Here is a 12,148-nt window from a genome sequence, read left to right on the forward strand (position 1 = left end):
AACCATTCTGTGATGTTTCATATCTGTTGTCCTTGATCACAAATGCTTGACAGCAGTCACCTTGATTGTATGTTTTACAGAAGTAGAAATTTTTTTTTTCCTTCTATATCAGTATTTTCTACAGTGTAACAAGTTAATTATGACAGATGGACTTTGAAGAGAAATTTGTGAATTACTTTATACTGAGCCAGCTTACCAAAGCACAGAGCAGTGTGCAAAGCTCCTGTATTCATTTCTTTCTTTCTCCTCCCTGCAGCCAACCACCTTCAGCCCAACAGTGCCACAGCAGAGACACCCTGGTAAGACCCCCCTCCCCCCTTATGCTATTGGCCACTCCTCACCCCCTCAAGTTCAGTCCCAGCAGTAGTCTTACTCCCTGTGGCTGTGGTGTGAATACTGTACCGATCACTGCTTGCTCACTCTGCTCCCCAGCTATGGGATATGTGCAAAGGACAAGAGGAGCCAGTTCCTACAGAACAGGAGTATGAACTCAATAGGCTCAGGGAAGAGCAGCACCAGTGTATCCAGGTGAGTAGTAGACACTCAGATGGGCAGGCCCTGAGCCTCAGCCAAGCTCTGTGCTTGGTTTCTGCCCTTCTGGGTTTGAACTGAAGCCAGCCAAATAAGGTTTAGAGTGCTCTGGTTCATTCATATATTACAGCACTTCATTATTAGTATGGTAACCAGAACATTTTAGGTCCCAAGAAAGAGATAAAAGCTGGTACGTTTATATCAAGTTTAATAAAATACTGCTTCTGAAGTTAGTTAGCCAAGAAGTTTGGAAGTATCTATGTTTTATCTCAGACTTTTCATCTATGTTTCATTAATGGTTCAGCACTGCATTATTTCAACAGTGTATTTTCTATGCATTCATGCATTCACTTTGTCTCCAGTGTGTCTGAGTTGTTGGACCTATATGAAGAGGATCCAGAAGAGATCCTGTATAACCTGGGGTTTGGCCGGGAGGAGCTGGATATCGCCTCAAAGATCCCCTTGCGCTTCTTTAACAGCCCCTCTTGTGCTAAGGGCATCGATCTCAAGATGTACCTGGAAGCACAGCTACAACGCACAGAGATGGAAAAACCCAACTATGCCCTGACAAGTATGTTAACACTCTCTCGGTTTGCCTCCAACTGTCTTGCTTTGTCTTTCTATTGCTCTCTTGTTCATGCATGCATTGTCTCTCTCTCTCGCTCTCTTTCCCATGATTCCATGATCCCATGACTCCCCCCCCACCCCCTCTTCCTTCGAGCTGTGAAAACACTGTATGGCCTGGAAACACTGATCGTATCACTGTTCTCTGTCATAAAATCCAGACATACAGCCATGTGCTGGCATGTACATACTTGCAGACCTACAGGTAGTGATGAAAATAATGAGTTGTGGTTCTGAGTGTCACCTGGAGTGCAGAGTAGCAGTGGGATAGGTGGTAGGATGCGGTGGTGGTGGGGTAGGATGCGGTGGTGGGGTAGGATGCGGTGGTGGGGTAGGATGTGGCGGTGGGGTAGGATGTGGCGGTGGGGTAGGGGTAGGACGTGGTGGTAGGATGTGGCGGTGGGGTAGGATGTGGCGGTGGGGTAGGATGTGGCGGTGGGGTAGGATGTGGCGGTGGGGTAGGATGTGGCGGTGGGGTAGGGGTAGGACGTGGTGGTAGGATGTGGCGGTGGTAGGATGTGGCGGTGGTAGGATGTGGCGGTGGGGTAGAATGTGGCGGTGGGGTAGGATGTGGCGGTGGGGTAGGATGTGGCGGTGGGGTAGGGGTAGGACGTGGTGGTAGGGGCAGGGGTAAGATGTGATGGTGGGGTAGGATGTGGCGGTGGGGTAGGATGTGGCGGTGGGGTAGGATGTGGCGGTGGGGTAGGGGTAGGACGTGGTGGTAGGGGCAGGGGTAAGATGTGATGGTGGGGTAGGATGTGATGGTGGGGTAGGGGTAGGATGTAGTGGTGGTGTAGGATGTGATGGTGGTGTAGGATGTGGTGGGGTAGGATGTGGTGGTGGGGTAGGGGTAGGTTAAGATGTGGTAGTCTTGTAGGTGGTGTAATAATGGATGACACACCGCACATTGGCTGACCAGCCAAAGAGGAACAGGAAGGGACACAATGGCTGGCCAGCCAAAGAGGAACAGGAAGGGACACAATGGCTGGCTGGCCAGCCAAAGAGGAACAGGAAGGGACACAATGGCTGGCCAGCCAAAGAGGAGGAACAGGAAGGGACACAATGGCTAGCCAGCCAAAGAGGAGGAACAGGAAGGGACACAATGGCTGGCCAGCCAAAGAGGAGGAACAGGAAGGGACACAATGGCTGGCCAGCCAGAGAGGAACAGTAAGGGACACAATGGCTGGCCAGCCAGAGAGGAACAGGAAGGGACACAATGGCTGGCCAGCCAGAGAGGAACAGGAAGGGACACAATGGCTGGCCAGCCAGAGAGGAACAGGAAGGGACACAATGGCTGGCTGTCCAGCCAGAGAGGAACAGGAAGGGACACAATGGCTGGCCAGCCAGAGAGGAACAGGAAGGGACACAATGGCTGGCCAGCCAGAGAAGAACAGAAAAGGACAGAGTGTGTGTGGAACATGGCCTGTTGTCTGTAAACTGCTGGACCGAGGCCCAGTAAGAAATGCTGTGTTGTAGCAGCTCTCGAGTCAGTTTTATCTTAATCTGGTCTAGATTAGCACATTAAAGGGATAGATGAGACTCTCTCATAAATTCCTTTTGAAGTTTCACCCCTGTGTTGTTATGTGTTAATAACATTTAGATTGCGTTACCCAGCAGGCTAGGCAGGGGGTTGAAGAATGCCTTGCATGGCTAAACATGGAGTTTTCTAGCTGAAGTATATGTTCATTAAAAGTAGTTAAACCTACGCCCCGGTTTGTCATTATAAAAGGAACAAACATAACAACCCCTCCCAGTTAAGTTTGTGAGAAGTTTCGTCACTAACTGAAGGCCTTGCTGTTTCTGTTTTGTAACAGTGTTGATTTTATGTACAGCATACTGATCATTGGAATTATGGTTGCCCTGTGAGCTGTGACAGCCTGTGCCTTTCTGTGCCTGTAAAGCTGATTTTATTGTCATGATGCAGCTTTCGCTTTCATCATCCTCCAAATGAACTGCACCCATGAGGGCTGAATCTGCTGCTAAGAGAGACAAATATAAACAGGCTTTCTGGAGACTAGCTAGCTAGAGCCTTGGGTCAAAGAACTCAGGAGCTCATTGTTTCTATTTTGATTCTTAGTTTATCAAGTTTACTCCCTCTTTCTTCCCCTAAACTAGAATTTGTATTTTAATTCCAGTTTCCTCTCTCTTTCTTTCCCCCTAAAGGTCGTTTCCGTCAGATCGCGGTCCTGACCACAGTGGCCAACGAATTATTCCATCTCTACTCCCAGGTGTCGGGCCAGCCCGTCCAAAAGATCTGCAGCCTGGATGGGGAACCCCTTACCATCGTCACTCCTTCTCCTCTGACGAGGAACAACTCAGCCCTGAACGCAGCCAAGATCCTAAAGAAGACCATCACCAAGCATAACCTGTTGGGTGGGGCAGCAGAGGAAGTCTCTCATAGCCCCACAGCCATGTCTACTACCACAGAGAAACAAGCAGACCAATTGAGTCCAGGTACAGGGGACAGCGCCATCACTACTGACTCCGGCCACAAGGGGGAGCTCAAGCAGAAGGCCTTCATGAAGAAGGAATCTACTTCTCCGGCGATGTTGACTGAGGACAGCCACTCTAGAGGCAGCGCTGGAGCCCCCCTGAGCATCAACGGACACCACGCCGGAGTGAATGGAGACAGTCCTAAGCTAAATGGAAATGGCCTGGCGTTGACAGGAAGTGGAGAAAATCACATTTCGTTCACTGTCAGTGTAGTCCCTGAGGAGGCCCAGGAGGGTGACCTGAGCCTGTGCAGCGAGGCTGACCTGGAGAAAGAGCACCAGGAAATCCATCAGAGGGCCATCCGATCAACCCCAGACGAAGAACCTAACTACAGCCTGATGCACAACGCTCACATCACCCACCACCACACGCAGGCCAAGGATTCCTTTGAGATGGAAGAGGTAGGAGGACCATACTCACACACGGGTTGAGGGGGGTTCAAATCTTGGCTTAGTTGTACTGTTGCACTGCTCCCTCCAGTTTGAGAAGGAGGTAGGACCGTCCAGAGAAACAGAGTTGTGGAAAGGGGTTCAATTCTTGACTGAGTTTCGCTATACTGCCCTCCCAGTTCAATATAGTTTTGTTCTTATCTTCATCTCCTGGTTCTCACACTGGGCTGTTTTTTTTAAACCCTGGTTTTAGCTGTCCTAGCAGATATTGTGAAAAGCTAAGGTCACGAACTTGCGTCTATAAATAAGTAAGAACAGTAAGAGAGCATATGGAGGACCCTGGAGACCAAGTTATTATTGTGACTCCATCTGCAGTTTGTCCCTCCTCTCCCTCCAGATCTAGCAGAATGGGGTAATAGTTACAGTAACTGGAGGGAGGGGGCTGTATGCATCAGAAGTGTGTCAGTGTAGAAGTTGCCCCAAGTGTTTTTCTGTCTGGCTTTGTTTCACCACACAATAGAAGTTACTGTGGAAGCATTATGTTCCACATACTGTAGGAATTAAGAAAGTAAAACGTACATTTTTTTATCTATCCTCTCAGGTCCAGAGTAATAAGAATGAGGCTCTACTTGGAACTTGCAGCCCCTCTAGAGCAGGCAGTGGTGAGTCTGGCATTCATGTTATACACCTTATAAGACATTATAAAGGCTCATACATGCTTATAACAAGTCATAATACTTTTCAGATTGATGTAAGGTGTTACCAAACTTTCCAACGTGGATATCCACTAATATGATCAATCACTTTATTACATTACAAAACCATATGTTCTGTTGTTGATCAGTAAAATGAGTTCACTGGCATAATCACCATCTCTCAAATAATCACTAACACTTTGTTGTCTTATACAAAGTATTTAAATACTACTGTAGTGTACTCTGATGGAATTTTCCATATTGCTACTTAGGACCTGTGACAATCCATTATAATTGAGTGACCCATCTAAAACAAAGCGCCATTTTCTCAAAGCGCCATTTTCCTCAGGAACTTATACATGTTTTATTAGATTAAACCATATATTACGACTCAGTATATTTATTTTCCTACTGATCATGATACTCTATTAGAACATAGAGCCTCAGGGATGTGCTCTTCAGGGAATCACTATAACCCAAAATAAATGGAGCTGAAGTTAACTAAATGGATGACGTCTGCCCTCTGGTGGATAACTCTGTACTTAAAAAAAAAAAAAAAAATGTGTGTATAATACAAGTTGTAGAGATGGGTTGGTTGTTTACAACAAAACAGACACTTGCGCCACTATGGGGCAAAACAGATGGGGTTGGCTTAGATTGTTGATAACATGTTGAAAACATACAGTTGCAGAATGAGCACTTGTCTCAAATACATCGTTAGTTGTTGGTTAGGTGGTTCGCAGGCTAGCAAATTTGAGCCATATTAGCATAGACATGACATCAGTCAAAACATCTCAAAACAAGACATGGTATCAAGAACAAGATCAAACGAGCCCCTTGTGATTCACCACATGGCCGTTTCTTGTGATTTTTGCTAGCTAGCTATCTGTCCATCCAGAACCATAACAACACACGGCCTTCAGCCCCATTGACACGTGCACATTGTTTTCATGGCGTTGTCAGCAAACCCGTCTATTGTAGATGCAATGCAAGTGTGTCATATCCCTGTGTTGCAAAGATACCAATGGAACACAGATTGTTTTTTTACTCAGTGCAATGTGTCTCGTAATTCCTATGAAAATGTTGATTACTTATTTTGTTGAAAACCCAGATTGATGGTCATCATGGACGTCACCGGGACCTGGCTACGATTTTTGGTCAGGACCGACTCTTTTGCGCTGCTGCAATGGTGTAAAAAATGAAAACTGAATTTAATGCGCCACTTAGTTCATATAGCTGTGGTTAAATGAAACTCCCGAAGTTATCCAGCTGTTATGATCAGGGTTGTAGTGCGGCTGGAGCGCAGCAGAGCGATGCTCGCCACTTCTCAGAATGGTGCTGTCTAGCAAGATCACTTAATGATGAATTAGTCATCTACATAACACACCAAATATGCTAGCATAATGTCAGGCTACGGTTATTCCAAAAACACCATGTCATCTCTTATGACAATTTAGGATAATTGTGCTGACATTTTTTTTTTTCTTCTCATGCGGAGCTGTGTTTAACTCCATCTGCTCTGAAATGTGATTAGTTCGGCTGGGTAGCCACCCGTACGTCATTCAAGAAGATCCAAATGCATATTCCCATGAAACTGGTTGGGATCAAATGGTTGGCATGCATGCAGCATGGCCGTTTCAACTGTAAAACATGAAGAATTAGGATTCACGATTGACATTAATGATGGCATTATTTACGATAAGGTAGGCTTAATTTGGTGTTTTAGATTTTTTGAATATTAATTAACATTTTCCTTTTAGCCATTTACAGTATGTGTAGGCATTGCCAATCATGCAATTTGGATGATGCATTGTATGTACAGTACCAGTCAAAAGTTTGGACACACCTCCAAATTCAGGGTTTTTTTCTTTATTTTTTAAAATTTTCTACATTGTAGAATAATAGTGGATATAAAAACTATGAAATAACACACATGGAATCATGTAGTAACCAAAAACAAATCAAAATATATTTTAGATTCTTCAAAGTAGCCACCCTTTGCCTTGATGACAGCTTTGCATACTTTTGACATTCTCTCAACCAGCTTCACCTGGAATGCATTTCCAACAGTCTTGAAGGACTTCCCACATATGCTGAGCATACTCTGGATCTTCCTTTCCTGTGTCGGTCCTCATGAGAGACCGTTTCATCATAACGCTTGATGGTTTTTGTGACTGTATTTGACTAAACTTAGAAAGTTATTCAAATCTTCCGGATTGACTGACCTTCATGTCTTAAAGTAATGGTGGACTGTCGTTTCTCTTTGCTTATTTGAGCTGTTCTTGCCATAATATGGACTTGGTCTTTTACCAAGTAGGGCTATCTTCTGTATACCACCCCTACCGTGTATCAAACGCATTAAGAAGGAACAACATTTTGTTTTGATGTCTTCACTATTATTCTACAATGTAGAAAATAGTAAAAATAAAGAAAAATCCTTGCATGAGTAGGTGTCCAAACTTTTGACTGGTACTGTATATTCTAAAATAATTTCAACAATAGGCTTCATGTAAGTACCATCTTTCATTCAGAAATGCTGGTTTAATAATAAGAATGGTAATACAAATAAAATGCTGTTCCCGTAGGCTAACTAAACAAACAGCACTACACCACTGGTTATAATAAATGTAAAGCAATTGACATGTGTGGTCAGCTGATAATTGGGACAGCGTCATGGTGCTGCTTTGCGACAAGCATGGAAACTCATCTCGATAAATCAATCATGGACAGATTTTTGTTTTCAGTGAATCTCTTTGGATATTTGGTCACAATTAGGCTGGGAAATGTTAGCTACATTGAGGTGAGTGCTCATTATCATTAGTTAAGCAAATGAAAGCAATGCAGATTTTCTCAACACACACATAATTAGGCCTATAGCCTACCTGATGAGCTTCCCTGATGTTTTCCTGAACTTTCCAATACGTTTTTGATGCATTTCAGTCACTTAGCCTACTGATGCGAATACAATTCATCAAAGGTCATAAGGCCTACATTGTTTCAATAACAATATAGCTTAAACAACTTTTGGCTTCATTGATTTACTGAATTTACTCTCTTGTAATTGTAGGCTAGGTTACTTTCTGAAATATTATTTTAAATATTATAGTAACAGTAGGCCTCCTACACCATAAGCTCTAAATCAAATTTATTTATATAGCCCTTCTTAGATCAGCTGATATCTCAAAGTGCTGCCCAGCCTCAAACCCCAAACAGCAAGCAATGCAGGTGTAGAAGCACGGTGGCTAGGAAAAACTCCCTAGAAAGGCCAAAACCTAGAGAGGAACCAGGCTATGAGGGGTGGCCAGTCCTCTTCTGGCTGTGCCGGGTGTTGATTATAACTTAACATGGCCAAGATGTTCAAATGTTCATAAATGACCAGCATGGTCAAATAATAATAATCACAGTAGTTATCAAGGGTGCAACAGGTCAGCACCTCAGGAGTAAATGTTAGTTGGCTTTTCATAGCAGATCATTTAGAATATATCTACCGCTCCTGCTGTCTCTAGAGAGTTGAAAACAGCAGGTCTTGGACAGGTAGCACATCCGGTGAACAGGTCAGGGTTCCATAGCCGCAGGCAGAACAGTTGAAACTGGAGCAGCAGTGGCGCCAGGTGGACTGGGGACAGCAAGGAGTCATCATGCCAGGTAGTCCTGAGGTAGGTAGTCCTCTGAGAGAGAGAGAGAGAGAGAGAGAGAGAGTTAATTAGGGAGAGCATACTTAAATTCACACAGGACACCGGATGAGACAGGATAAATACTCCAGATATATCAGACTGACCCCCAACACATAAACTACTGCAGTGTAAATACTGGAGGCTGAGACCGGAGGGGTCAGGCAGGAGACACTGGCCCCATCCGATGGTACCCCCGGTCAGGGCCAAACAGGCAGGATATAACCCCACCCACTTTTCCAAAGCACAGCCCTCACACCACTAGAGGGATATCTTCAACCATCAACTTAGCATTCTGAGACAAGGCCGAGTATAGCCCACAAAGATCTCCGCCACAGCACAACCCAAGGGGGGGGCGCCAACCCAGACAGGGAGACCACGTCAGTGACTCAACCCACTCAAGTGACCCACCCCTCATAGGGACGGCATGGAAGAGCACCAGTAAGCCAGTTACTGACCACAATCAATTGAATGAATAATAACAGGTGTTGATTATTTGGCCTTGGCGAGAGCACAACGAATGGAAGGAAACAGCGCTGCAGGAAGGGGTGCTGGAAGTGCTGCAGATTAATTGAAATACATTTGCCAAATTATATAATTATTCTTATCTCTATAAATAAATTACATAAATGAAAGTACTACACCAGCATAATTTAGCCACAGAGGATCAATAGCTTATTCATAAAAAATATCTGTAGATTGTGTTTTGTCACATTTATGAGCGCATAGGCCTAGTTAGTCTACAGTCGGGAGTCCTGCAATTGGGCAACCCGCACGGTAGCAGAGAGAACAGTCTATGACTAAGGTGGCTGAAGTCTTTGGCAATTTTTAGGGCCTTCCTCTGACACTGCCTGGTAGAGATGGCAGGAAGCTTGGCCCCATTGACGTACTGGGCCATACGCACCAGCCCTGCCACTTCCGATGAGCGTCGGAGCCGGTGTAGTGCGATTCAATCTTAGTCCTGTATTCACTCTCTGCCTGTTTGATCTCTCCCTCCCTCCCTATCTCCATTACAGAACAACAACTGAGAACAACCAACCAGGAGTCAGACAGTAGTGGTTTTGCAGAGGGCCCCTCTACTGATGGCTCAGCTAACAATTTCAAGATACAGGAGAGCGCTGACAGCTGTGACTGTGAGACCATGCTGATGTCCTACGCTGGGGAGGTGACCACTCCTCTAGCCCTTGAACACCCTGCTTTTGAGAGGCTGCAGTTAAAGGAGGAACAGGAGGAGGAGGATGTGCAGATACCCTCTGTCCTACAGAAACGCCTTGAGGAGGACGGGAGTGGGAGCAAGAGCCCTATTGGGGAGGAAGAGCAGCGGCAGGAGGTGCCACAGTACACCTTCCACCAGTTACCTAAACCAGAAGATAGAGGAGTGGCCCAAGACTCGGAGCAGGACCAGCAGCATAGCACTGCTGAGGAAGCTGCTTCTTATCCTGCCTCTGAGACTCCTCAGTCAAGTCCTGAGACTTGCCATACTGTTGAGGCTGATCCTGACATGGCTACAGTGCCTGGTCCTACAGAAGACCATGGCTCCATCCTGACCCCTGACTGCAGCTCTTCTGGTGCCCCAGCCAGGGAGGGTGTGACTGACATGGTGGAGATGGATGCCAGGCTCTCCAGCCCTAGACCCAGCTGCCCCATCTTCAGTGCCTCACCCAGGGTCCACGGGGCCCTCTACAGGGCCCAGCAGAGGGCCTTGTCCCCAGGCCTCCAGGGCCCCTGCATGGAGGGGAAGGTGAGGGATCTGTTCAGGAGAAGAGTCCCCCTGACGAGGTCCCGATCCCTGCCTACCTCCCTCCTCAGCCCCTCCTGTGCGGTCTCTTCTGTCAGGATCCAGTTTGGCCAGGGGACAGTCAGGCACTGCACTCGGACGGTCTTTTCCTACCGATACACCCCAGAAGTGAAGGAGGAGGAGGTGCAGGTGGAGGAGGAGGTGCAGGTGGAGGAGGAGGTGCAGGTGGAGGAGGAGGAGGTGCAGGTGGAGGAGGAGGAGGTGCAGGTGGAGGAGGAGGAGGAGGTGGAGGAGGTGCAGGTGGAGGAGGAGGTGGAGGAGGAGCAGGTAGAGCTGGAGGTGGGGTCCATTGTGGAAGAGGAGGTTCCGGAGGAGGAGTTTCAGAGAGGCAGCTTTTGCTCCATCTTAATTATCAACAGAGAGGCCGAGCCATCTCATGGCCCCGGGCTACAGAGAGATGGGGAGCTGAGAAAGCTTCAAGGCAGAGTCCCCCCTTCCCCCCTCGCCATCCCCCGCCACCTGACCCTCTCAACCATCTCACTGCACAGCCACAGCCCCGCTCCTGAGTGGGGAGAGAGACCTCTGGTGGAGCACCACCGTGCCTGGAGCACCTGTAGCGTACCTAACCTTACCCAACGTAACCTGGCACAGCATAACCACCCTAACCTGAACCACTTCAATAACCCTAACCTCACTCAGCACAGCAACCCTAACTTAAACCTCACTCAGCACAGTAACCCTAACTTAAACCTCACTCAGCCTAGTAACCCTAACTTAAACCTCACCCAGCACAGCAACCCTAACTTAAACCTCACCCAGCACAGCAACCCTAACTTAAATCTCAACCAGCAGAGCAACCCAGATTTCAACCTCACCCAGCACAGCAAACCTAACCTGGCGCACTTCAATTACCCTAACCTCACTCAACACAGCAACCCTAACTCTACCCTCACACAACACAACCTAGCCCAACACAATAACCCCAACCTCCCACAGCACACAGCCCCCAATTTACCCCATCATATGGCCCCTAACCATCCTTACCAGAGTCCTCCTTTCACTTACAACATGGGCAGCACCCTTCCACACAACTTCCCGCACAGCATACACTACCCCTTTTCCCCGTACAGCTCCTCCTATAATACCCCGCCCCATAGCGACCCTTTCAGTTCACCTTACTATAACTACCACAGTAACCCATATAGTGGGTCTTACAGCTACCTTCATAGCAACAATCATTATACTGCCCATAGCTCTTACTCTAACCCATCACACACACCTTCCAAACTGCCTCCACATCTCTCTACTGCCCCCTATGGAGAACCATACAGTACTCCATTCCCTGGCCACCATCATCTGTTTCCTTACCCCCATGGAGTTGACCCTATGGGGGCAGCCCCTAATTCCCACCTTCCACCAGCCCTGTCTACCACTGAGATGCAGCTCAGACGGGTCCTTCATGACATCAGAGGAAGTGTACAGAACTTGGCTCAGGTGAGACAAAACAACTACACACTACTATTGTAAGTCGCTTTGGATAAAAATGTCTGCTAAATGGCAAATATAGTATAGTAGTACATATGTGTACTATAACATTCTGCAAGGCTCTTTGCAGTTTTAAAACCTAACACTAGCCATCCCACCCATAATGCAAGCAGAGACATTTGGACCCTAGTTTATCAGTGACTAAGTATTTGATCTGTGGTTTCTCTGCCCTCAACAGAATTCATCAGAATGCAGAGCAGACGTTTTCAATCGTCAGAGATCTGCCCAGCCACTGTTTGAGGTATTCACTCACCTGACCTGCCACTCTTAAAGAAATTAAATCCATGATTACCAATTCTGTCCTCCAACCTCTCCTGGGGTGTGTCTTGGGGGTTGGGAAATAGGTCAAAGACATCTCTGTGGCCTTTTGTCAATTTGATTTGCTCAACTCCTGCGTCCTCTCTCCTCCGTCCTCTCTTGCCTCCTTTAGAAAAAGGTCAAAGGTAATCAAGGAGAGGCGGC

The 12,148-nt window shown here is 46.8% G+C and overlaps 1 protein-coding gene across 1 annotated transcript in view; it reads left to right on the plus strand.

The window, feature by feature from the left end:
- The window catches only part of LOC139401739 (protein ITPRID2-like), a 55,482-nt gene that overhangs the window by 29,060 nt on the left and 14,274 nt on the right, over nt 1-12,148 (plus strand). The window contains exons 6-13 of the mRNA XM_071145742.1: nt 257-299; nt 433-528; nt 894-1,102; nt 3,319-4,049; nt 4,639-4,699; nt 9,420-10,360; nt 10,469-11,635; nt 11,865-11,927. Coding sequence (XP_071001843.1) covers nt 257-299; nt 433-528; nt 894-1,102; nt 3,319-4,049; nt 4,639-4,699; nt 9,420-10,360; nt 10,469-11,635; nt 11,865-11,927 — 3,311 coding nt within the window. The remainder of the gene's footprint in view (nt 1-256; nt 300-432; nt 529-893; nt 1,103-3,318; nt 4,050-4,638; nt 4,700-9,419; nt 10,361-10,468; nt 11,636-11,864; nt 11,928-12,148) is intronic.

The sequence above is a fragment of the Oncorhynchus clarkii genome, chromosome 3 (assembly GCF_045791955.1).
Source record: "Oncorhynchus clarkii lewisi isolate Uvic-CL-2024 chromosome 3, UVic_Ocla_1.0, whole genome shotgun sequence".
Lineage (NCBI taxonomy): Eukaryota > Metazoa > Chordata > Actinopteri > Salmoniformes > Salmonidae > Oncorhynchus > Oncorhynchus clarkii.